The sequence below is a fragment of the Mirounga leonina genome, unplaced genomic scaffold, assembly GCF_011800145.1.
Source record: "Mirounga leonina isolate KUSES-001 unplaced genomic scaffold, KU_Mleo_1.0 Mir_418, whole genome shotgun sequence".
In the NCBI taxonomy this organism is placed as follows: Eukaryota; Metazoa; Chordata; class Mammalia; order Carnivora; family Phocidae; genus Mirounga; species Mirounga leonina.
This window is the reverse complement of record NW_023270739.1, coordinates 12,534,504-12,558,326: the sequence shown is the minus strand read 5'-3', so window position 1 is coordinate 12,558,326 and position 23,823 is coordinate 12,534,504. Positions and strand designations below refer to the sequence as shown.

The 23,823-nt window shown below is 45.7% G+C and overlaps 1 protein-coding gene across 3 annotated transcripts in view; it reads left to right on the top strand.

Annotated features, from left to right (window-relative positions):
• Positions 1 to 23,623, top strand: part of POLR3B (RNA polymerase III subunit B) — a 105,020-nt gene extending 81,397 nt beyond the window's left edge. For 2 of the 3 annotated variants that reach the window (XM_034987666.1, XM_034987667.1), the window contains 5 exons: positions 10,731 to 10,834; positions 11,449 to 11,615; positions 15,431 to 15,544; positions 17,591 to 17,764; positions 23,186 to 23,623. In XM_034987666.1, the coding sequence (XP_034843557.1) occupies positions 10,731 to 10,834; positions 11,449 to 11,615; positions 15,431 to 15,544; positions 17,591 to 17,764; positions 23,186 to 23,315 (689 nt within the window). In that variant the 3' untranslated portion in view covers positions 23,316 to 23,623. The remainder of the gene's footprint in view (positions 1 to 10,730; positions 10,835 to 11,448; positions 11,616 to 15,430; positions 15,545 to 17,590; positions 17,765 to 23,185) is intronic. The other variant, XM_034987665.1, reaches the window with a different exon arrangement.
• The last annotated feature ends 200 nt before the right edge of the window (positions 23,624 to 23,823 follow it).

Sequence of the window (23,823 nt, the reverse complement as noted above, 5' to 3'; positions counted from 1 at the left end):
CCGTCCCAGGTCCCTTGCAGACCAGGCAGACCAGGCAGGAAAGGAAGCCGCGGAGACTGGGTGAGTTGGCTGCAGGCGGGTCCTGTGGAATGGGCGGGTGAGTCAGGGGGACTCGTTGACCCACGGGAACAAAGAGGAAGGAGGTCCCAGGCCTGGTGTTAAGCTTGGTAAGTGGTGGCAGCAGTCACAAAGCAGCTTGGTCTCACTGAACTGGAGGTGACAGAGGATCATCTCGAGCACTGATGTCATTAACTCGTTCATTTATCGAGCTTCACTGTGTCCCAGGCAGGCCCCATTCTAGATACTGGAAACGCAGTGATAAACAGGACTGACAGGGTCTCTGCTCTCCTGGAATTGGTGTTCTCCTGGGGGAGGAAACAGAAGAAAAGTAAATGAAAATAGGAACGTGATCATTTAACGTAGTGTTAAGTGCTGTGAATGGAAGACGATGTGGAAGAGTGACTGGTTTGGGGGTGAGGGGAATGCGCTTTAAATTGATGATCAAGAACGGCCTCATGGAGAAAGTGACATTTGAAGGGTGAGAAGGAGCCAGCCAAGCAGAAGTCTGGAACAATTATGTCCAAGAGCCCTGAGGCATGAGTGAGCTTGATATATCCAAGGGACAGAATAAAGGCCATTCTGGCAGTGCAGCCTGCGGAGGAGTGCTCGGTGTGAGAGAAGTGGGAGGGACACATCCCACAGGAACTTGTTCCTAATATGCTGGGAGCCCGTAGGGCGGTTGGGTGATGAGTCTAAGACCGGCACGAGGAGATCTAACTTCCAGTGTGAGAGATCACCCTGGAGTCCAGTGGAGAGCAGATTGGAGGGGAGCAGGGTGGCTGTCCGGTGGTCCAGGCAGAGAGGCTGGCGGTGTGTGCTCAGGAGGAGCCCTGCAGGAATGGGGGAAGTGATGCACTCGGCGTGTGCTCAGGAGGCCCAGCCAGCAGGACTTGCTGGTGGCTGAGGTGTTGGGGGAGGAGGGGCAGGAACTGAAGGTAAGGATGAGGCCTGAACAGTGCTGCTGCAGTTTACCAAGCAGTGGAGGACTGGGGAGGAGGTGTTGGGAGTTAGGCAGGGGCAGGAGTTGAGGACTGGGGCCTCAGATCTGAGAACCCCCCGGAGACTCCAAGTGAAGATGTTCAGTGGGCACGTGGACATAGAGTCTGGAGCTCCAGGGAGAGGTTAAGGGTGCAGATAAAATGTGGATGTCATGTGCATGTAAATTTATAGCATGTTTTACTTTCTGCATTATAAGTAAGTTACAAGCATTTTCATTCCATCCTTAACCTTTACAGTCTAATTGGTATTGTTACTCCTATTCTATAGAACTTGAATGTTGAGGTTCAGAGAGGTGATGAGTAGCTTGCCTGATCCAGCTCAGGGCTAGCAGAGCCAGGATGTGAATCCAGGCCACTGATCTGAGTACATTTCCCATTCTGTTAAATCTGGTTAAAGGTGACTCTTGTCTCTTCTGATATCCCATTGTCACTCTGCCCCCAGATTGGCATATTCCCTGGGAATCCCCCCTTGGGGATACCAAAACCTAGTATTTCTTATATCTTTTCTGTATCTCCTCCTTAAGGTGGTCATTTTCTCAAAATTCCCACTCTTGGATAAGCAGGTTTACATGGCTCTGCTCTGCCACCAGTCTGGAGTAAATACTAATCCCTGCATATTTTGTTCCAGAAATACCTGCCAGACCCCCATATTAAGACGTGCTCCTAATATAAAGCTGTGTTTGTCAGGAATCCCTTCCCTTCTAGAATCAACTCATTGTAAAACACGGTCCCCGTTCCCTTCTTTAATCAGTCCTCTGGCCAGGCTTTCATGCCTTGGTTAAGATTCTGTCAAGAATTTGAGCAGATATTGAAAGGAAGTAAATTGAGCCCTCAACTTTGACCATTCTTCTGATTCCTCTGGCTAGCTGGGATAGTTAGGGCCCTGAGGGACAGTGAGGACAGTGAGCCGGTTCCGAATTCGCGTATGGCAGGCACAGCTCGTGGCATCTGCAGGGAACCATACAACGCAGCCTCCTTAGTGCAGGGCCCTGGAGGAGGAACTGCCTGAGGCCTAGAAGAGCTGGGTGTTGGCAAGTGGGCCGTGAAGGGATGGAGAAGGCAGTCCCCAGCCTCAGCCATGCTGTCCGTGGTTGCCATGAAATGAGCTGACAGAGTTCCCTAGTGCGGGAGTCTTCAGGGTATGTGGGTCACACCATGATTCCTGCAGTGACTTGGTTCTCTTTTGGCCCGGACACATGCCCGAGGAAGAGCAGTGTTAGCTGGACTTCAGTTTTCACTCTCGGAAGGCAGGATTGTGTGGAAGTAGTGTTTTGTCCTTCATAGCGTCACCTGCAAGTGGACACATACGTAGGCTCTATGAGAAAATACAAAGATCATTTTGATTTAATGTATCTTTATGCCCATTCCTTTTTTCCTCTTGCACTGAGAGCATTGTATTCGTTATCTTCGGTGTTCAGAACGCGGTGTGGCCCTGCAGATTGCCTGATTGTTGACCTTTGTTAATAGTTTACTTTGACGAAGCTGTGGTGAGCAAGGGTTCTCTTGGTACGCGTGGGGTGTGTAGACTGCATTTCTGCCGCTACGGCTTCTTACAGTATCCTGTCCCGCGGTTAGAGGAGACTTCAAAATCTGCTTTCACAGACCATGAGTGTCTGTCCTGCTCAAGCCTGATCAGTTCAAAGGTGGCGGGGTCATGAGTCGCTGAGGGCAACAAACGTGCAGCGGAGGCTACCCGGCCGTGGCTGTGTGCCAGGGGTCGTAGCAGCTCAGGAGGCCGATGGAAGAGGACAGAGTGGGGGGTGAGCTGGAGTAGGAGCCTCAGCACCGAGTCGTTGGGAGCCCACATCCGTGCTGGGCAACAGGCAGGCCGTGAGGTAACGGATCAGAGAAGGCCCGCTGAAGAATCCAAGTGTTGGAGCAGGAGCGGTTAAAAACGTGACAGCCTCGTAAGCAGCGTCGCCTTCTGTGGCCACAGGAGTGGAGGAGCGGGAAGCAGCGAGCCAGGTGTGGAGGAAGAAGGAGCTATTGCGTGAAGAGGAGGGCGTCACAATGCAAATCCGACTCCAGCCTGAGCGGGACTCAGGATTCACTCACGGCACACTTTTTAGATAAGGGCATTCCAATAGTCCTCTAATGAGAAATTCAAAGAATTTTAATGAAGTACAGCCCTCCTTTGGGTCTTTGTGGGGCCTGTTATGTATCTCATCCCTAAATGCCACTGAATCCACTCCCCCCAGAAGAGCTGGGCCTTTAATCAAGAATCTCTAGAGCAGTTCATCCTTTGGTAGAACACAAAAGACTTCCATATACTGAAGTTGTGGATTTGTTGTGTTTGCTTACAAAGGAAGGAAAATTTTGTTTAGTGTGTTTTAATCTCAGCTGGGAAGGAGTATTAAAACCCTGAAGTCTTGTTCTCTTTTCCAAGTGTTCTAGACCTCTAGGTACTTTAGAAGGACTTCTGTGATAGCACAGTGATGCTGCATGGGGGAAAATAGAGCAGAACGTGGGTCTAGAATGTTCTTTATGTTTTCTCTTCCTTTTCTTCATCAGTTTGTACACAGAGTTGAAGATAGAAAAAGACATCCACGTATAATGTGATGGGAGTCGTGTTTGAAACAAGACTTTATTAAAGTCAGAATTACATATTTAAGCCTCTTGGGAGCTTTGGTGTAAGTTCTATATGAGGGGAACTCATCAGAGGCAAACATTTTTATCTTGAGCCTTGTTTTTTCTGATGGTTATTTCATTTATGAGAAGGGTGAGCAGATTTCCGCTTTTTTTAAAAAAAAATTTTAACAGAAATTATCTGTCGGCCAAGTTAAGTTTTCTTTCAGTGTGCAGACAAACCAAATTATTATATTTCCAGATTTCCTCCTACTTTTGCTGCCATTCACAACGAGGGAGGAAAAAGTGGACTCCTTTGATGTGGGGGGAAAAAAAAGCAATATATCACTTCCCTGAAAGAACATTTCTCAGTCTCTCATGTGAAAAAGGATTAGCACCTCCAACAAAGGTCCTGTAGATCACAGAATCGGGCAGCAATACCAAATAGTACTCCTAAGGAGAGGAAAAACTGTATTTGAGCAAGAGTGTTTGTCCTGGCAAACAGAAGCTTTTTAATAACTGCAAATCTGAGATAAAGGCCTACGCTCCTCGGAGTCTCCCCGTAAATCCTCAGACAGCCAGTTTAAACAGAGCGAAGCTGACTTTTGTTTTAAAATAGAAATATAGTCTTGTCAAAGTACAGTGTTTTCGTGGACCGGCTCCGAGTATCTGTGGTTCATAGGATCACGTATTTACAGATAAAATGGTTTGGAAGATTCTTCTTTGACCCTCTCCTATCAACAGCAGTTCGTTAGAAGGTGGCTTGCTTCTATTTCGCATTAATAAAAGTTATTCCAAAGCAAAACAAGTTGCTGAATTAATGTATTAAGTTAGTCAGCAAAACAAGTTGCTGAATTAATGTATTAAGATTTTGATTGAGTGTTTATTAGAAGAAAAGGAAACCAGCCCTGACTTCCCAGCACATTACCGAATCCTGACATGGTTGGTATAAAGAGGCTGTGGGAAGTAAGAAAATGCCAATCTTGTGTGGCAGAAAAGCTGAGAGGAAAGTTTGTTCGTTCAACCAGCTTTTTAAAAACTTTGCTTTTTCCAGGTGTTCATGTACTTCCTTTTTCTGGATTCTGTTTTCTAAAACTGAGAGAATGAAAAGGCTCTGATTGAAAATAATAATCATACATTAATAGCACCTTGTACACATGTGGTACTTGAGGCGCCTGCAATCCGCTCTGCTAGCCTGAAGCTTCAAAGTCTGCGTGTCTTTGGCTCCCTACTTTGCTTGATCCTGCTTGAATGAAAGATTCTAAGTGGGAGGGGAGAAGGGGGCCAATGGAGCTAACAGTGGGAGCCCCGGGATGAGGGGTAGGATGCCAAGTGACCCTTCAGAATTGTGGTCCAAAAACAAATTTTGGGAACTCTTTAATGTGAGAAATCAGGATTATTTTGTCCACATGGACCCCTTAGTTGTAAGAAGATTTTTATTTAATTTACTTTTTTAAGAACAAATTTTGGTCGTCGGTAGCTAGCTAGTAACCCTCTGACCTTTCAGTAAATACCCAACTAAAGCTTTGAAATTAGGGTGTTTAGTGTTTTATGGCCCAGAATAAAAATCTCCAATTCTGTTTCCAAATAGTGTAGCCTCAACACATTTTATTAAGCTCTTGACACATTCAGCCGTGTGTATTTTGTAAAGTTCCTATGGTTATTGTTTTACAATAGCTGCTTCCAGAAGCATTGTAAGGGTTTCAATTAATCAGCCCTTTGTGTGCTTCAGTCTATGCAAATTTATCACATCAAACCATTCAACTGCTCATGGGAAAGCCGTGTAAAAACTGTATTGTCTTCTAGCGCCTCCTCTCATTTAGAGTGATGTTTTAATAAGAAAGCTAATCAAGTTTTCTTATGCATTATTTATCTGTTAACATGTAAGGAAGAGCCGAATTAAAATTATGTCAACTGGGATATGGCAAGAGATGTGATAGATCTGGAAGTGATTCAACGGCAAAACAAAGCTCATATGATTCAACAGTTTTTGTCTCCTCCCCTCCCCCTGGGGATTATTTAAGGTGCTGGTGTGAAAAATAAAAGAAGGTTAATTCAATAACTGGAAAGGAGGGAGGGGAAGAAAGGAGGAGCCACCTGTGTTAGCCTTCATGTTCTGATTTAGAGATGTACGTTTCTGAATATAGAAAGGCTTATCGAGGTGAGTTCATTCAAAGCAAAAACATTTCTTCCTTGAGACAGCCAAACTGGAAAGCATTCGCGCTGCTAACCCCCACCACTCACCCAGGCTTTCATCACTTAGTCAACTCTTTTGCCCTAGAAGTCTGCAGCCCAGGCCCTGTGAGTTGTAAAGTTTTGGACACTGTCGCACTAATGTGAGATGATCTGAACAGTCTGGCTCCCAGTGAGCTTCTTTTCGGCCTCTTCATCCACTTGGTGCTGCTTCTTCTGTTCATTAGGCTGGTCTCCTCTGCTCTGCTAGTTTGCTTCCTGCTGAGAGTAATTAGGTTTCTTATATAATAACAATTCCTTGTATTTAGATGCTGCCTTTCTCTAAGGACCTTAAAGTACCTCTCAGACATTAGCTCATCTGTTCCTCTAACACAATTGCCTCATGAGATAGGTGCTAATTATTCCCATTACAAAGACCAAACGACTAAGGCTCACCAGAAAGTGGTGCTTTCCCCCCACCCAGAGTAGTACAATATCACTTGAACAGCAGAAAGTCAAATTAAGGTCACCTGATTGCTTGATACCCTGTCTTACTTAGATCTGAGAGTCCAGGGGGGTGATGAGCCCTTTGCAGATGGGGACCCCCCCCCCAATCCATGAACCTCATTAACACCAGGCCTGGCCAAGTGGTCACTCCTTCCCTAAACACCAACACTTTTCTTCCACTGTGACTGATAGAGAAAACTGCCAGCAGCATTTCATTGGTGCAGAGAGTGCTCAGCTGTGCAGAATAAAAAGCCTTGTCTCAGAGGTAAGTACCTGCAGAAGGTAAAAGTAGATCACTTAGCCCCCCGATGAGTAGTATTTCAGCGGAACCCACTGCCTAATCTGCTCTGCGTCATTTAGAGCATTCGAAGGGGGCACGCTGAATTGTATCTGTTTTCATTTTCAATATTCAGTCGTTTTAATCTGCACAGGACACCTTTCAAGTGGAGTTGGGTCCTGAACCTCTCCCTGACCCACCTCCAGGGCAATCCTTGTCCCACAGTGGGTGTTTGGTAACTGAGGGAAAGGACTCTCTCCTCCCTCAGAAAAGGAAGAGGCCTAGCACAGATCAGCCTCAGAGCGCTACACTTAGTCCAAAAGCAGTTATACAGAGAGGATAGACTTCTAAATAAAAATTATAACAATTAAAAAGTGAAGCAGAGTGTGATACTCAGATGAGACTGGCTATCGAGAAAATAGAAGACCCTTCTCTGGTTGGTGCTCAGCACACTGAAGTCACATCAAAAACAGCTCTTGAATTAAAGATTTCATTACAGTTTTCTTCTGCCAGTTACTACTCCTTTTCCTGTCTTGACATGGTACTAGAATGCATTCGTTTTTCCTTCTTTTTTTTAACCTCCTTCTAATTTTTTCTGTTTGAATTAAGATAGGTCCATTACACTAAAGCTAGTTAAGGGGGAAAAAAAGCCGAAAATGACTTGTGAACAAGTCATTTGCTGTTTATAATTAGAAATACTTTCTAAGAATGATTCATTACATTAACCGAACTTTCACTGGGCAAACCTATTCTTAAAATGATTTATATGTTCTGCGGGGCCCCGGAAATAGAAATAACAAATTGGCGTAAGATCCTCCAGTGTCTAGAGCATGACACAGGGAGAACTGTGACAGTGGGTCCCCAGATGTGCCTTTCCTCCGTGGCTTGGCGGTCAGACTTGTGGCTTTAGACTCCCTAAATTCTTCGCCTTTACAGTTTGAAATGTATGTGGATGTTAATGGAATAGTATATTATCTATTGGGTATCTGTGGAACCGTTCTGCTCGTTCTGTGTTCTGCTGTCTCCTTATTACCTATTTTCATTTCTTAAAAGGTCTGTAGTGTAGCCTGTGGTCTGATTCCTGGTCGGCCCCTGTGAGTCCTTGACATGTTCTGGGGCCCCTTCAACTGGGGTATTTGCATCTTGCTGCCAGGAGGTTGTGCTGTAAACAATGGGGTGGAGACACCAGCATGAGCCAGGGGATGAAATTTTATTTTAAAATCTGAAATGCTGTGTAAGCATTTAAGGTATGAATCGGTAATTGTTTCAATAACAGCTTCCATTAGATATGGTTTATTTGTAGTCCATCCTCTTTTCAAGGGTCCAGGGGAGTGTTTAACACACTGGAGCGGACTGCATATCATTTACATTTTTAAACCAGCATTAAGGGAAAGTGACCATAACTTCTGAGAGTTCTAAATCTTGGGAGAGATCTTACGCCTCCCTCCTTAGAGAAGACAGTTCTAATTTTTCATGTGAAAATAAGAAACCTTCCTTTGCTTTGATGAAGGATCTGGATGATTCTGAAACCGAGAGATACCTTTTTTTAAAAAAGGAAAGTCTGGTTCGAAGACCGAGAGCTCTCTTCTCCCCCCTAATGAATTCTGTAAAATACAAACTTTTAAAAATCGTCTGTCTCATTTGAGATTCAAGATCATCAAATTCTGTCTAAATATTTTGTTTTAACTTCTAAGCTCATTATGGCTTCTTTGTGTTAACTTGTATTAAAATCTGTCAGCTATGACTGGTCTCATAAGCACAGCCAGCGGACCAGAATAAGTTAATTATTTACTTGTGTCACTAGTGCTCTTCATCTAATGAAATGCACAGCTGTGTTAGATCTGCAGTTGGATGTGTAGCTTCCATTGTTCGGCGAGTCAGCAGAGGGTAGAAGCCCCAGTGATGGAGAGCCCTCAGTTCTTTCTGCTGTTCTGGCTTTCTGTGTCGATTTCATGGATCTTTTATCATTCACTTTCACACAAAACAAACAACACAGGGCTGTCTGCTATGGGAACCATCTTGGCATATAAAAGGGTTTTCAGAGCCTAAAGTAATTTTAAGTTAGCTAAGATTGAATTTTTGGCTTACAGGTGCCCTTGGTTCGGATGTGGCCAAAGCATTTCCTATAATGGAATGAAAAATTCCCAAAGTTACTGGTCTGTATTTTTAAATGCAGTGTCAAAAAGGGGCCCGAGAGAATTACTTCCCAAAAAGGAAACCGGTACTACATTTTAATCAGATTTCAAGCAAAGTTATTAGAGATTCAGATTTCAGGGGAAGGAACATTGCTTTCATTTTAATAACAAAGTTGAATTGGCCTGATTAAGTGTGTCAAGGAAAACTAAAAATACAAGATGCAAATCCCCTCTCTCCTTACCCTCCCCCCATGGAAGTATTCCCTGCTCCCCCCCACCCCCAGCTTCTGTACCTCCTGCTCCTCACTCCCACCTTCTCCAGTGGAGGGGCGGACGCCGGCTTCCCCCTGTGAACCACTGCTGAAGGGTGCCGAGGTCTTCCTTTGGTTTTGTTTTTAAGGGATCTAGCCAAACCCTCCACCTCCTCACCAGCCAAAGTGACATTCTGTCCAGAGCACGTCCCAGGACCGGCCTCTGCAGGAATTGCCATTTTTAACATTTTGTTCACTGCTACACAATGTTGTTGCCGGCGCACCTAGATTTACAATTTGATCTCTTTCAGAGAAGATTTCCCAGTAGCCCGAGTGTTTGTCAGATAATTTCAGTATGGACAAGATGGATTTTGGGAGGGAAGAAAGAAAGGGTCACACACTCGGCTTGATTTAAATTCTAAGAATTGTAGTTGAATTTGAAATAAACTGAACTGAGTGATTGTTTCTGTGCTTCATGGAGGAAAGCATACTTTTTTTATAATAAACAGTACAATCTCAACCAAAAAGTCGATTAAAGTACCCATGTGCTCTTAGAATTGAACACCACAAATCTAATTACTGTATCATTGGCAGCCACTGGAAATCAGAATATTAATAACCAATACTGAAGTAAGCAAATGGCTTTCTTTTTCTTTAGACTTTAGCTCTTGGCGATTATAACACATCACAAAAATTTTATTTTAAAATAGTTTGAGTGATTATGTGGAAATCAAACTGAGGAATGAAAACTTTCTGGAAGAGCAGTTTCTTCTCAGTATGTACAGATGGTTGATAACTTTATATACAAGGGAAAAAGAATTTTATCTTAGTAGATATAAAAGGATCTTATTTCTTTGCACATTAGTTTTCCCATTTTAAATTATGTAGATTGAGGTTAACAGTCTAAATTATTCCCCTATCCCTCCTACCAAGAGAAAGAAATCAGAGGAATTAAGACAATTTAAGCAACAAAATCCCCTACAGATTGGAGTAATATGAAGGGAGTAAGGAAATATAGTTAATTTGAGAGAGAGCAGTGTACATAGAGCTGGTAGGTTTTCGTTTTGTTCGGTTTCTGTTCTTAGAATCCTGCTTCTAATTCTAGTCTTTTCTTCCAAGAATAATTTGGCACTGAATTTTCTTGTTCAACTTTACAATTCCATCAAAGATCACCGTTCCGATGTGTTGTCAGCTATGGGAATTAGAATTCCTTAGGGCAGTTCAGGCTCGGCCAGGGAAGCCCCGGCCAAAGCTAGCCAGCCGGCCGCACTCTGGTCGCCTGTTAGCACCCCAGCCACACACGAAGACTTGTCACAGTTGTCTCAAACCACAGTGGAAACACACCTGTCATTCAGGTAGTTCTGTGTTTGATAGAGGAGTCGGAGCCCTCTGACTTGGGTACAGCAGGTAGCAGATCACAGAGGACCTGGCGAGGAGCAGAACTGCGCGGACTGGAAGCTTCAGGGACGGTGGCAGGGCCGGGGCCCAGCGAAGGCGCGGCTCTTCGGTCTCCGTGGCAGGAGAGGGTGGGCGAGCACCGTGGTGCAGCATGCCAGCAGGCCGGTCCACAGGCTGCGGTCCTCTCGGCAAGGACCGCCGTTTTCAGATGGCTTCTCTGGCAGGATTGTTGGAAGCTGCTTTTGTTACTCTGCATAGAGACCATGGAGAAGGAGGGGGCAGGCGGCAGGGGCCAGATCCCAATTGAGTCCTGTAGTCTTCTTTTCTGCCGACATGCTCTACATGGTGTGAGGTTTCTCTCCCCCAGGTGTTTGTGGCTTGATCGTCCCTCAGGAAGACATGCCGTTTTGTGATTCTGGCATCTGTCCGGACATCATAATGAACCCACACGGCTTCCCATCGCGAATGACGGTCAGTCTGCTTTTCAGAGGTGCTGCTTGTAAGGAAGAAAGTGGGCAGTGGGTCTGTAGGCCATGTTGGCTGTGATGCCCTGAAACTTATTTTTAGGAAGGGCCCTTTGACCCTCTTGCCGCACGAATAGGTTCCCAGCCCCCAACAGTGCTAGGTTACTCTTCCATACAGAGGGAGTGCAGAGGTCTGCCCTTCCCTTCGAGAGCAGTCTTCTGAGGGAGGAACGTACCCCTCAGCAAAAAGAACCCCTTGTATTGACTGATGCCCACGTACCTCCCTTCCCATGGTTATTGTTTGGCATCCTGGCCCCACTGCTTGGCAACTGCGAGACTTGGGAAAGCTGCTTAACCTGTGTGTGCCTGAGTTCCCTCGTGTGTGCAGTGAGGGAAATAATAGTGCCTATCCCATGGGGCTTTGGGAGCACGAACTTGGATCCCACATGGCAAGCTTTTCCAAGGGCCACACAGTAAGAGAGTGATAAATATGTGCTGCTATTAGTTTATCACTCTTATTAATAGTAGTCATCTCAGTCTTTGCGGGGGGTAGGCCGTAGCTAACGAAACAGACTTCCTGGACCCCAAGAAGGTGCTCACTTGGGTTGTTCCATCCCATAGGTGGGGAAGCTGATTGAGCTGCTGGCCGGCAAGGCCGGCGTGTTGGACGGCAGGTTCCACTATGGCACTGCGTTTGGAGGCAGCAAAGTGAAGGATGTGTGTGAAGACCTCGTTCGCCATGGTTATAACTACTTGGGGAAAGACTATGTTACATCTGGCATCACAGGGTAAGTACACTGGTAGACATTTTAAAGAAAACGTATGATTTTATTAGAGTAAGCGGAAAGAGTCCTTAAGGCATACCTTAAGATGAGCTTTTCTCTTGTAAGAGGTCGGACAAAAGAAAATCTAACTTTGGAGGTGTTAGCTGATGATACAGTGGTAACCATGTTGGAATACATAAGTGTATCAGATCAACACATCACACACTTTAAACTTGCTCAGTTATATCTCAGTAAAACTGGGAGGGACAGGAAATCCAAATTCACAAAACGGGTAAATTAAGGAGTGGTGTTTTACCGATGAGGCTATCATTTAAAAAAGGTAATTTACCAAAATAGGATTTTTATACAACTTTAATTGTATATAATGCAAAATTCCGTAACCATTGAACTTTCTCCGTGTTAAGAGGATGAATGTCAGATAATTCATGCTCTGACAGCCTGAGGCCGGACGTTTGCGTTTCGTTCACTAAGTATATAACGGCAAACAAAATAGACAGGGTCCCTGAGCTGTGCAGCTGACCAATGAAATTTGTGACTAGACTTATTAAAAAAATGAGACAAAAAGTAACTTCTCAGCAGGGCTTACCCTGACTCCTTAATTTGGAAACTGCAACTCCATATTGCCCATTTCCTACCTAATTTTTCTCTGTAGCATTCATCCTTACCAAATACCCTATGTAATAATACTAATAGTGTTACCTGTCTCCTCTGTGAGAGCCCGGCTTGTCTGTTTTGCTGGCTGTTTTATTTCCAATGTCTGCACACAGCAGGCGCTCCATAAATATTTATTCAATAAAGGAACGAGAACAAATCAGCACGAACAGCTCTCACCGAAATGAAGGCAAAGAATGGGTTAGGACACCTCTGTGAGGTGGTGGGTGTTTCAGCGGAGATGGGAAGGGTGAGAAGAGAGACCATTTGAAGACTGTTTGATGCAGAGGTGACGCTGGGTTTGACACCTTCCAACAGACAGACCTCAGTTCACCTGAGGTGAAGCTGCAGAAAGAAAGAACGTTCTCGCAGGCAGAGCGCTGGCTCCTCCTGTTAACCCGGGAGAAGCAGAGATCCCTGAAATTCTCATAAATGACAGGCTTTTGAAACTTGACGCACACACAGTTTTAAAGGATCAAATCAGTTGCTTAAGTTAAGACACACATTGTATTTTGTGCCAGATAAAACTCTGGGACATGGTGTTTCTACTGTTTTTCTGAGGCAGGTACTCAGCGTGGACGTGTGTGTAAGGACCCAGGGCTTGATTTGGTGCTGCACATAGACTATCCTGATGGGATTAAAATGATCAGAATTGGTATCTTTTAAAAATATTGAGTGCTTTCTAAAATGATCTATCCAGGGCGCCTGGGTGGCTCAGTCGTTAAGCGTCTGCCTTCAGCTCAGGTCATGATCCGGGGGGCCTGGGATCGAGTCCCACATCGGGCTCCCTGCTCAGCGGGAAGCCTGCTTCTCCCTCTCCCACTCCCCCTGCTTGTGCTCCCTCTCTCACTGTCTCTCTCTCTCTGTTGAAAAATAAAATCTTTAAAAAAATAAAAAATAAGAAAATAAATAAAATGATCTATCCCAACTATGGTAGCATAGATTTCCTTAGGTGTATCATACCTGAGATGTTCTAGAAAATCACATTACAGGAAGAGAGTAATGGTCCATTTCAAAAGCGATTCACTGAAGTAGCTGAGGTTCACTTCAAAAATTGCAGTTGTGGTGAAACTGATGGTCTCGGTCTTTGCTCCTCATCTGAAAATAATACAGAAGTTGGCCAGAAAATGTGCAGAACCAATGAATGAATTTGGTTCACCTTCTGAGCATAATTTCACTGAAAGATTTGAGTGGATTATGCTCTGCTTCCCATAGATAGCTTTAGGTTCTGTCTACGCCACCTTCCTCTATGCCCCAGCTAGTGTTTTCATGTCTTTGCCAGTTATCTCAGTAGCAGAGTTTGAGAAACACGAGTTTAGCTGGTCAGCCGAAAGTTCCCCAAAGGGCTTGCCAACACATTCACCCACTAGCTTCACCCCTTGCCAAATTCTCGAGCATAACTAGGAGGGCACATTGCACACGGCTCTCTTCAGTGGATGATGGAATGGCATTAGGTGGCAGACTTCCCTAGATTGTACCCTGAGCAGCCATACTGAGAAGGATTGGAATCCTCGATGATCAGAGCTGGAAAGAACGTTGGCCTGACCCCCTTGTTGTACAGCTGGGAAAACTGGGATAAAGAGATCATGTCATGACTGTGTGACAGAGCTGGGACAGGAGCCGTGTCTCCCGACACCCTGTGCATTATGCCTCGCACCCCACTCTGTGTCTTCCACGAAGCTGGCTGTCCGTAAGCCGGCTCGGTGGCTTGAGGGCCACGGACGCCTGTGTGGGCGGTGCTGAGCGTGGTAGAAGGGACGGCAGGCAAGCAGGGGCCGAGTGCTTCCATGTGCCTCTGCCGTGTCCTTCCACTCCCGCTTCATGCTGGGGCCCAAACTCAGTGCGTGTGAGCCAGGCCGGCGCGGCAGGGAGGGCGCTGGACCCCTGGGTGGCGTACGGATTAAGTGGTACATGGTGGGTTCCTCCTTACTGTTGAGGAAGTTCTGGGGCAGGTAAAATTTTTTAGAGGCGTCAGCCCCTGCCTGCTCTTGCCCCGAACTAAAGGAGAAGGGTTTCTTCTGTCAGAACACTGGAGTACTCACTGCCTTCCACCGCTCTTACTGCAGTCATTCTAAGGGTTCGTTGAGTCAGCTCTGTTTTAACAGACATTTACGGAGCGCCAGTCCTGTGCCAGGCAGGGTCACTGGTGCTGGAGCCGCAGTGACAGAGGAGACAGAGCGCTTACCCGGAGGAGTCTCGGGGAAGTGGGGAAGACGGGCGACAATCAGGGAAATAATAAATGTGTATGATAATATCAAGTGGTGGCAAGTGTTCTGAAGAAAATAAAGCCCAGGTAAGAATTGAGACAGTGTGGGGGCTTGGTGATGGTGGGGTCAGAGGAGGACTCCTCCAGATAAGGTCATGAGGGAGAGGGAGGCCGCCCCTGAGGAGGCAATAAGGTCATGAGGGAGAGGGAGGCCCCTGAGGAGGTGATAAGGTCATGAGGGAGAGGGAGGCCTCTGAGGAGGTGAAATGTTTGACAGCTGTGTGAATACCTGGTGGAAGAATGTTTTAGAACCAGGAAGTGCAAAGGCCCTGAGGCAGACAGACTTGCTACATTTGAGGAGCAATGAAGAGGCTGGTGTTACTGGAGTAGAATGAGCAATGGGGAAAGGGAACAGGACGTGAGTTGGAGGTGGGCTAGAACCAGATTCTGTGAGACCTTATGGCTGTGATACAAAATTTGGGTGTCACAGATTCTGAGTGTGGTAGGAAACCATTGGGAATTTAGAGCAGAAGAATAACCTGCTGTGATTTACATTTTAGAAGGAATTGCTCTGGTTTGTCCTGTGACAGACTGTTGAGGGTTGGCAGTGGAAGCAGGGAGAGACGCCAGACGAACGTCTGCAGGGGTTCAGGCGAAAAAGGGTGGTGGCTCAACTAGGGCGGGAGCAGTGAAGGAGGGACCGTCCTGTACATATGTTCTCACCGCCTGTTTAAGTTTGTATATCTTAAGTAAACAGTATGTCTTCTAATGTATCCATGGTGTTTTTCTCTTTTCAAATCTAGCCTTTTCATTCAGTGCAGACTGAAAATCCTCCTCTCTCACTCATTCGTAAGCCTGTTCTGAAACAAACAAGGCCCTGCAAGTGAGCGGTCTTGGAGAAGGCTGGCTCTTATTAGCCCAAACCTGCTTTCTTAGCCCAAAATTCTGACCTTTCTTTCAGTGAACCCTTAGAAGCATACATCTATTTTGGCCCGGTGTACTATCAGAAACTGAAGCACATGGTACTGGATAAGATGCACGCCCGGGCCCGGGGACCACGAGCTGTTCTTACCAGGTAAGAGAAAAGCATTTACTGAAAGAATTTCTAATGCAGTCAAGTCTACCTTGCGTTCCCCGGATACAGCAATAAGCAGACTCAGCGAAGTTTTTGTTTCCCTGAGATGTCAAAATTTGGAGTGTTAGGCATCTGCAGAAATCCTGTGTGTCTGGTTAGCATGAAACAGTAGCAACCAATTAAAAATAATTCCAGAGGCAGAGGGGCGAGCCCATCCCAGGTCTTGCCAGTAGTCGCCTAACATGGTCCCTGACTGTGTACCTGTGTGCAAATGCGGTCTTACTCCAAAAGGTTCGTATGGGGCGCCTGGGTGGCTCAGTCGGTTAAGCGTCTGCCTTCGGCTCAGGTCATGATCCCGGGGTCCTGGAATCGAGCCCCGCATTGGGCTCCCTGCTCTGTGGGGAGCCTGCCTCTCTCTCTCTTTCTCGCTCTCTCTGTGTCTCATGAATAAATAAATAAAATCTTAAAAAAAAAAAAAAGGTTCATATGTAAGAATGTAGACACACTTACATACCCAGCACATACACATGGGTGGATACACCTGCGTGCTCCCATGTGTACACAGAAAACACATACTTATGGGCACCTGGGTGGCTCAGTTGGTTAAGCAACTGCCTTCGGCTCAGGTCATGATCCTGGAGTCCCAGGATCGAGTCCCGCATCGGGCTCCCTGCTCAGCGGGGAGTCTGCTTCTCCCTCTGACCCTCCCCCATCTCATGCTCTCTCTCTATCAAATAAATAAATAAATAAAATCTTTAAAAAAAAAAAACAAAACACATACTTCTGTTATCTGGAAGCCCAAGCCACAGCTGTCATTTTTTAAACCTTCTGTTATTGGAGCTGAAGGCACATGTACTCGCACGCTCGTCTGAATAAGCTCCGGGAGGTCCACTCAGGCCCAGTCGTCAGCGTATTCTCAGCTCCAAGCAGTGTCTGCGTGTCAATGAATGGGTGGGTATAATTGTTGGGAAGGGAATGACAAATGCTCAGTTTCACGTGTTCTTAGTACTACATTTTCCAGTTGGAGAAGCATAGTTCAGGGCAGTGGTTCTCAACCACGAGCAGTTTTGCCTCCCAGGGGACATTTGACAATGTCTGAAGACATCATGGGATGTCACAGCTAGGGGTGTGGGGAGGGGGCTACTGGCATCTGGTGGGTGGAGCCCAGGAATGCTGCTAAAGACCCTGCAGGGCACCAGGCAGCGCCCCCCCTCACCCCCCAGAGAATTACCCAGCTCAGTAGGGGCTTCGTGCCGTGGTTGAGGAGCCGCGGGCCAGGAGAGGGAGCACGGGCCTCGAAGCCAGATAGACATGGATGTGAACTCAGCCCCACCTCGTAGCTTTACTGTGGGCCTTGGACAGATCACTTAGCTTCTCGCAGCTTCGGTCTTTCTCAGACCTGAAGTGGCAACAGTGATGGCCACTTAACAGCATGCTGGGGAATGTCTGATGTTCGGATATAGAACGTATATAGTGCTGATCCCTGGGGGATGCTCCAGAAATATCCAGTTCCCTGCCTGCTTCCCCTGATCCCGGCTTGGACGTTCCAGTACAGGGGAAGGGTGGGGGATGAAGCAGCCAGCATCTGAGTTTACTTTTTTAAACCAAGGGAGAGGTGTAGATGACTCAGTCCAGTGACCACTTAAAACTGAGCAAATGCACGTGCCTGTTGAAATGATAGACATACGTGTGCCCCAAACTGCAGAAGGGGGAAGGGAAGTTGAGATTCTCAAGGCACCGGTGAGCCCAGCAGTGAGACCCTACTTGGGTTAGGTTTTAGGGGAAGGATTTATTATTATCACTTAATAACAGGAGCAACCACTAGTATTACATCTCCTCTCATTTAAGGCTCTTTGGGAGCCTTAAATTTTACATTTTGCAAATGCAGCCAAGGGGCAGGCTGGGCAGCCCGCTCCAGGTCCCTGTCCAGTGAGTGATTTGACAGGTGAGCCCTACCCCGCAGCCCTGTGCTCTTAGCCAGCACGTGATGCTGCCCCCCTGTTGGTCTAATGTAATAATGACACATTGGTCTGATTCGTTTCAAAGGCAGCCCACCGAAGGTCGATCTCGTGACGGCGGTTTGCGTCTTGGAGAGATGGAACGTGACTGTTTAATCGGTTACGGAGCCAGTATGCTTTTACTGGAGAGACTAATGATTTCGAGTGATGCCTTTGAGGTTGATGTCTGTGGGCAGTGTGGACTTCTGGGGTATTCTGGCTGGTAAGTGGATACCGTATGTCTCTCAGACACACGCCTTGCCTCTTAAATCACAGCTCAAGAAGTGACCCTGGATCATACCCACACATTCTCCAACCTTCCCCATCTGTGCATTCCTAGAATTGGGGATACTATATGTACCTGTTTAGTTTGTCTACCTAATGTTCTGCTTTCTACACCACTAGAGTTTAAATACCCAAGGAGCATGGACTTTGTCTTCTTTTTAATATTATTTCGAACACCTTTTGTATCACTATTCACCTGTAAAAAAATTCCTAGCCTTTTCGTTGTTAAGTATGAGAAGTATAGCATTTTTAACTAGAAACTTTTTTTCAATCTCAATAATAATCAGAGAAATACAAATTTATTTTTTTTTTGACCTAATCTCAAGGGAGGTCTGATTTTATTTTTTTTTTATGACGTTCAATTAGCCAACATATAGTACATCATTAGTAACTAGAAACTTTTTAGAGAACATTGTGTTGAATGCCCTTATTTAGCCTCGAACCCAAAGAGCCTAATATGCTGCTCCAGGTCATATACCAAGTTGGTGACAGAGCCAGGACCAGGATCTGGTACCCTGACCCCTTGTCTGTACTCTGTCTGCATAGCAAGCTGCTTTACACTTGGACTGTGAATTCCATCGTGGCAGAGACAAGGTCTGTCTCAGTCATTCACTCAACAAACAATTCGTGAGAATCTGCTAAGTGCCAGACACTGTTTTAGGCTCCAGAGTACAATGGTGAACAAGACAGATGAATGGCTGCTCACAGGGATCTTCTCTTCTAGTCCATTCTAACTACATTCTGTCTTGTTCTCCCCCTGCTTCTCCAGCCTGGGACCTGGTAGATGCTTAGTGAAAAATAATGGCTAGATGACACTGACCCTGTGTATGGAGGATTGCCAGTAGGTAAATTATGGAAATCATAAAGCTTACAGTTTCTGTGCAGAGTTCATGACACAAAGGCCAGCTTAAAGGGTGAAGCTACATGTTTTTGGGTTTTGTCTGGGTAGGTGGAGCACCTTTTCTCCTTGGAAGCGTTCCACTCTACCACCAAGGAACGGCTCCTCTGCTTAGGGTTAGTCACATCCCGGGGCCCCCACTTACCTTGGAGGCAGGAGGGCCTGTAGCTGGCCAGTCTCCATTTGTTTTCTCTCAGAGATGAGGTCTAGCCAGGTCTGAATGGAGTGCTGCCGGAACAGGAAACAGCCTGAACTCCCTGGTCACCCTTCACCTGCACTCCCAGAGCCCCTTTCCCTAGGGAGGCACCATCCTCTGGAGGATAGAATTAGGCCCAGATAAGCCACCTTTGCCAGGGTTTGAGGGGTACCTGGGCCCCCTTTTCCCCACTGAGTCTCCCCTCAAAGCCTCCTTCCAGAGAGTCCCGGCTTCCGGCCATCCTAAGCCTCCAGTTCCTTGGCTAAGTAAAGCAAATCTAGAGTCAGAGTGAGTGGGCATCTTAGAATAGAGTGTATACCTTGCTTGGTAAATGACAAAACCTTAGAGCCAATTATTTTATGGGTTTTAGTGTAGAAGAGTTGATGAGACTTGTCTGTGAAGAAATCACTTCATTTAAAAACGAACACAAGAGGTGGCCATTTGCAGCTCATTCCTTTCATAAGGTGGCAGAGATGGGTGACGTGATTCTAAGCATAAGCCTAGCTCTTTCTCATATCAGTGACCTGGGTGGGGGGTTTCAACTCTGAGATGTCTATTCACCTTTTGAAATGCATATTGAATTTGCCTTTTATCGTCCTGGCTGTGTTACATGCAAGTGTAACAGGAAGGTGCCTGAGACCAGCGCCCCTGCGCTTACATCTTCAAATTTGGCACAAGGATTTTTAAGTCATTACTTTGAAAAGATGGTACAGAAGAGTCCTTTTATTATAAGTAGGGATCATGAAACTTCAAAATGGATTTCCTTTTCTTCTCCATCCTCCCTGCATTTTCTCCTGTGCCCCCCCCACCCGAGAGAGAGAGAGAGAGAGAGAGAGAGAGAGAGAGAGAAAGCAGTAGACCAGATTCACTCACATACTTTGGAAACGTTCCCCTCTGTTTTGCTGAATATTAAGGGAAACTAATGAAAGCAGTATTCGATCTCAGTATTACTCTGTTAAATTCTTACCTTCTCTCCTGCTTCACTTCTGTCTCATTTAGAGATCGTGTGATGGCAGTGCCTGATTTTGAAGCTCATGTGCTCCGTGTGTATTGTATTTGAAATCCTTTGAAAGAAGGCTAAATCAGGTTACACGGTTTAAGGGTCTTTACTGTAATTAAACAGACCTGGATATACTGTGTGTCTGATTTTGAGTGGCCCGCTTGTACCCTTGTTGCCAACAGAAAAAAATCCTAATCCAGTCGGGTAGTCTAGCAGCCTCCTCCTCGTGTGCGGCTCTCTGGAAGAGGAACATAATGATGCTGTGGTTTTCCATCATTACCTGGGCGTGTGTGCTGGGCCGTGTGGGAGGGAGCACGGGCGTGTGTGGGAGGAAGTCGCTCTTTAATGAACAGCACAATGGAGGCTGAGTAATTAGAGCAGTTCAGAACCTTGAAACTGGCCTTTTGTTAGTGATTTGCACATTAGCAAGGCATTGCTATGGGGATGTTTACAGCAAGACTGTTGTTCTGCCGAAGACATGAAGGGCATAAGTCACAAAAGAGAGGTCCGGAAGGAAAACTGCAGAGAAAAGAAGATCCCTGTTAAGATAATTAGCTCATAGAGGACATTTTACTGGACAGTCATTTCTCATGTGAAGCCACAGCCTCCTTCTTTTGCTGCCTTTGCCCTAAAGAGTCCGTTTATTTTATTGTTGTTGGGTCAAGTTTCTTCCTCCTGAAATTGTTCAGACATAGGGTAACTTAATAGCTTATAATTTTTGTATGTGTATATATGTATATATGTTTATATTTATGCGTGTATGTATGTATAATAATGCAATGGAACATTTTAAATGATGGAGAAATGTTTAATAACAGAGAAGGTAGTGGGCTTTCTGGATTATGAGGCAGCACATATGGAAATCTTACATAAGCGTGGATTGAAGTCACAGAGTAACAGAATCAGCAAGAAGTTGCTTCCGTTAAAACCATTTCTCCAATTTTTTTTTTTTAAAGATTTTATTTATTTATTTGACAGAGACACAGCGAGAGAGGGAACACAAGCAGCGGGAGTGGGAGAGGGAGAAGCAGGCTTCCTGCCGAGCAGGGAGCCCGATGCGGGGCTCGATCCCAGGACCCCGGGATCATGACCTGAGCCGAAGGCAGTTAAGCGACTTAACCAACTGAGCCACCCAGGCGCCCCCCATTTCTCCAATTTAATTGAAGCATGAACATGATTCCTGAATGAATTAGATCAACCAAGCACATTAAAAACATAGTTCTTAAATGATAACGCATCAGAGAGGTCTTTAGGTACAGTCTTTTTGGAAGAAGTCCTTCACCGTGTGGATATGACTGTGATGGGATCAGGCACCCCGTGTGTCCTCAGCCCCTGCAGGCAGCCCCTCACGGGGACCGCGCTGCTCACACACGACTGTGCTGGCTCCCCGTTCCCTTCTCAGGAAGTTCACATCTACAGCGTCGTTCACCACCACGCTCAAATGCTTCGTGCTTTTCTTTTCTAAAATCATAAAAGCTTGATTTTGCTGATTTCAAAAATGATCCCTGCACTTTATAAAGTATTCAAAGTTACACACAAAAAATATAAATTGTCACATTAATTCTCATCACCCAGAGGTGACCACTGTTCACATTTTAGTGACTCTTTTTGAGACCTCTCTGCCAATAGTTATGTAACATACTCCCCCAACCCCCCAGGGTTGTTGTTTTTTTTTTAATAGTGAACCCTTTGAGATTCTGATAATAGCAGCAAAGTGCAAATACATACTCACCAAAAAAAAGTCTTGTTACATATGACTTTGGGGGCTTCATATATTTTACTGAAACCTATCTGAGGACCTTCTTGAAACCAGGCTGTTAAGAAAACTTTTTTCGCTCCACAGTGTGTGCCAGACACCTTATTTCAATAAATATGGGTCTACATCATCACGTTTAATGGCCGCACAGCATTCTTCTGTATAAATGTCTTATAATCACAGAGCCAGTTCCCTCCTGGATTTCTGAGCAGTCTCCTGCTTTCTGCTGTTATAAACAGTGTGAACATTCTCATATACTCATCTTTGCCAGTTCTGTGATTGATCAGATAAGATGCACATTTACGTTGTTACATATACTGTCTCACTGCTCTTCACAGCAGCCTTCCCCTCCGGTTCCCAGTCAGCACGGAACCTTCTGAGCCTTGGTTGGTGTTCCTCTTGCACTCATTCACCCCTGCTCTTGACTGGGAGGACCTAGTTTTCCACCCAAGTCTCAGCTGCCCCAGACTCTTAAGGTGTAGGGTGAGGACCTATTTGGGTCTAAAACCTGAGAGGATAGTTCGCTTTCTCCCCGGAGACTCCTCATCAGTTGTAGCCATTGATTAAGACCTAGGTTTAGGGGCACCTGGGTGGCTCAGTCGTTAAGCATCTGCCTTCAGCTCAGGTCATGATCCCAGCGTCCTGGGATCGAGTCCCTCATCCAGCTTCCTGCTCAGCTGGGAGCCTGCTTCTCCCTCTGCCTGCTGCTCCTCCTGCTTGTGCTCTCTCTCTCTCTAATAAATAAGTAAAATCCTTAAAAAAAAAAAAAAAAAAAAAAAAAAGAGACCTAGGTTTGGTCATTGGCTCTTCCTGAAGAAAGAGAAAAGAAGATCCTAATTGGAATAGCAGGCGTGTTGGTTAGGAGCATGGGCTGTTGTAGGGATTAAATGAGAATATATGCACACAGGGAGAGCACGTCATTAAGTATAGTAGCTTCTCCCACAAGTAGAAATCACCAAGCTTGAAGAGCACTGGAAAAATAAGTAGCATTTGGTCGGCCACCACATTCTCTATGAAAGTCCTGTGTTCCCCATCAACACGTCAGGTGTCTTAGTGACAGACCATATTGTAATTGTTGAGCATCTTACCTTGAAGAGTATTATGTAATAGATTCTATCAAATACATGGAGATTGAATCGATTTTAGAAGTTTTCAACAATGAAAAAGTCTAAACCTGAGTAACTTTGAGATGGCTCAGATTTCTGGGCCTCACTCAAAGCAAGTAAACAGGAAGATGTTTCGCATTCTACAGAGAAAGGTTTAGAAGATGGTAGTAACTGATTAAAATTGCATGCTTTTAAACCTGCAGGAGTGATAGTGTTTTTTTCTTTTGCTCCTTGGATGCTGCTTTTTGTGGGGTGGGGTGAGGGGGGGCACGATTGTACATATTTGATAGCAGAACTGAACCCTGACAAATAGAATGGAATGGATGGGATGGTAGTAGGATCCATGCGCAGGCCTTGGTTTCTCAGCGACCGTCCCTCTAACACGTGCCGACTTGGGTTTCAGGTGCCATTACTGCAAGTCGTCATGCCACGTGTCCTCCCTCCGCATCCCGTACGCCTGCAAACTGCTCTTCCAGGAGCTGCAGTCGATGAACATCATTCCCCGCTTAAAACTATCCAAATACAATGAGTAAGGATGGAAAAGGTCATTATTTAAAGAGAACCACCGATAAGTCCAACGCAATGGAAAGCAGAGGGGATTGAGGACCACGTCTGCTTCTGGGAATAATTCCCTTGAATGTCCCCCCTCAGAAAGGAAGATAGAGAGGCTTTCTTGCCCTGCGGATGGACAATGCAGCCTTGATCAGTGAGCCTCGGGCCATGGGAGACATGCCCCCCCACATGGACCATGATGCAGTCTCCCTGTTCCTGGACTGAATGCAATTCACAAATGGATGTGACCTAAAAGATAAATAAACTTTTATTTATGTTCTGGTATCTTGAAATCTACTCATGAGAAAGACCTTCCTCCTTTAAAAGAACATTTGGGACTAAATTCCCCATGATACCTTCCTGACTAACAAAACACAAAGACTCTTAAGACACCTGAAGGGTATGAAGAGTCTCTGAATGGTTGGCGTGGCCTTTGTCGAGGTGGCTGATAGGACAGTGTGTGAAGGGAGAGAGCTGTGGGAAGCCGAG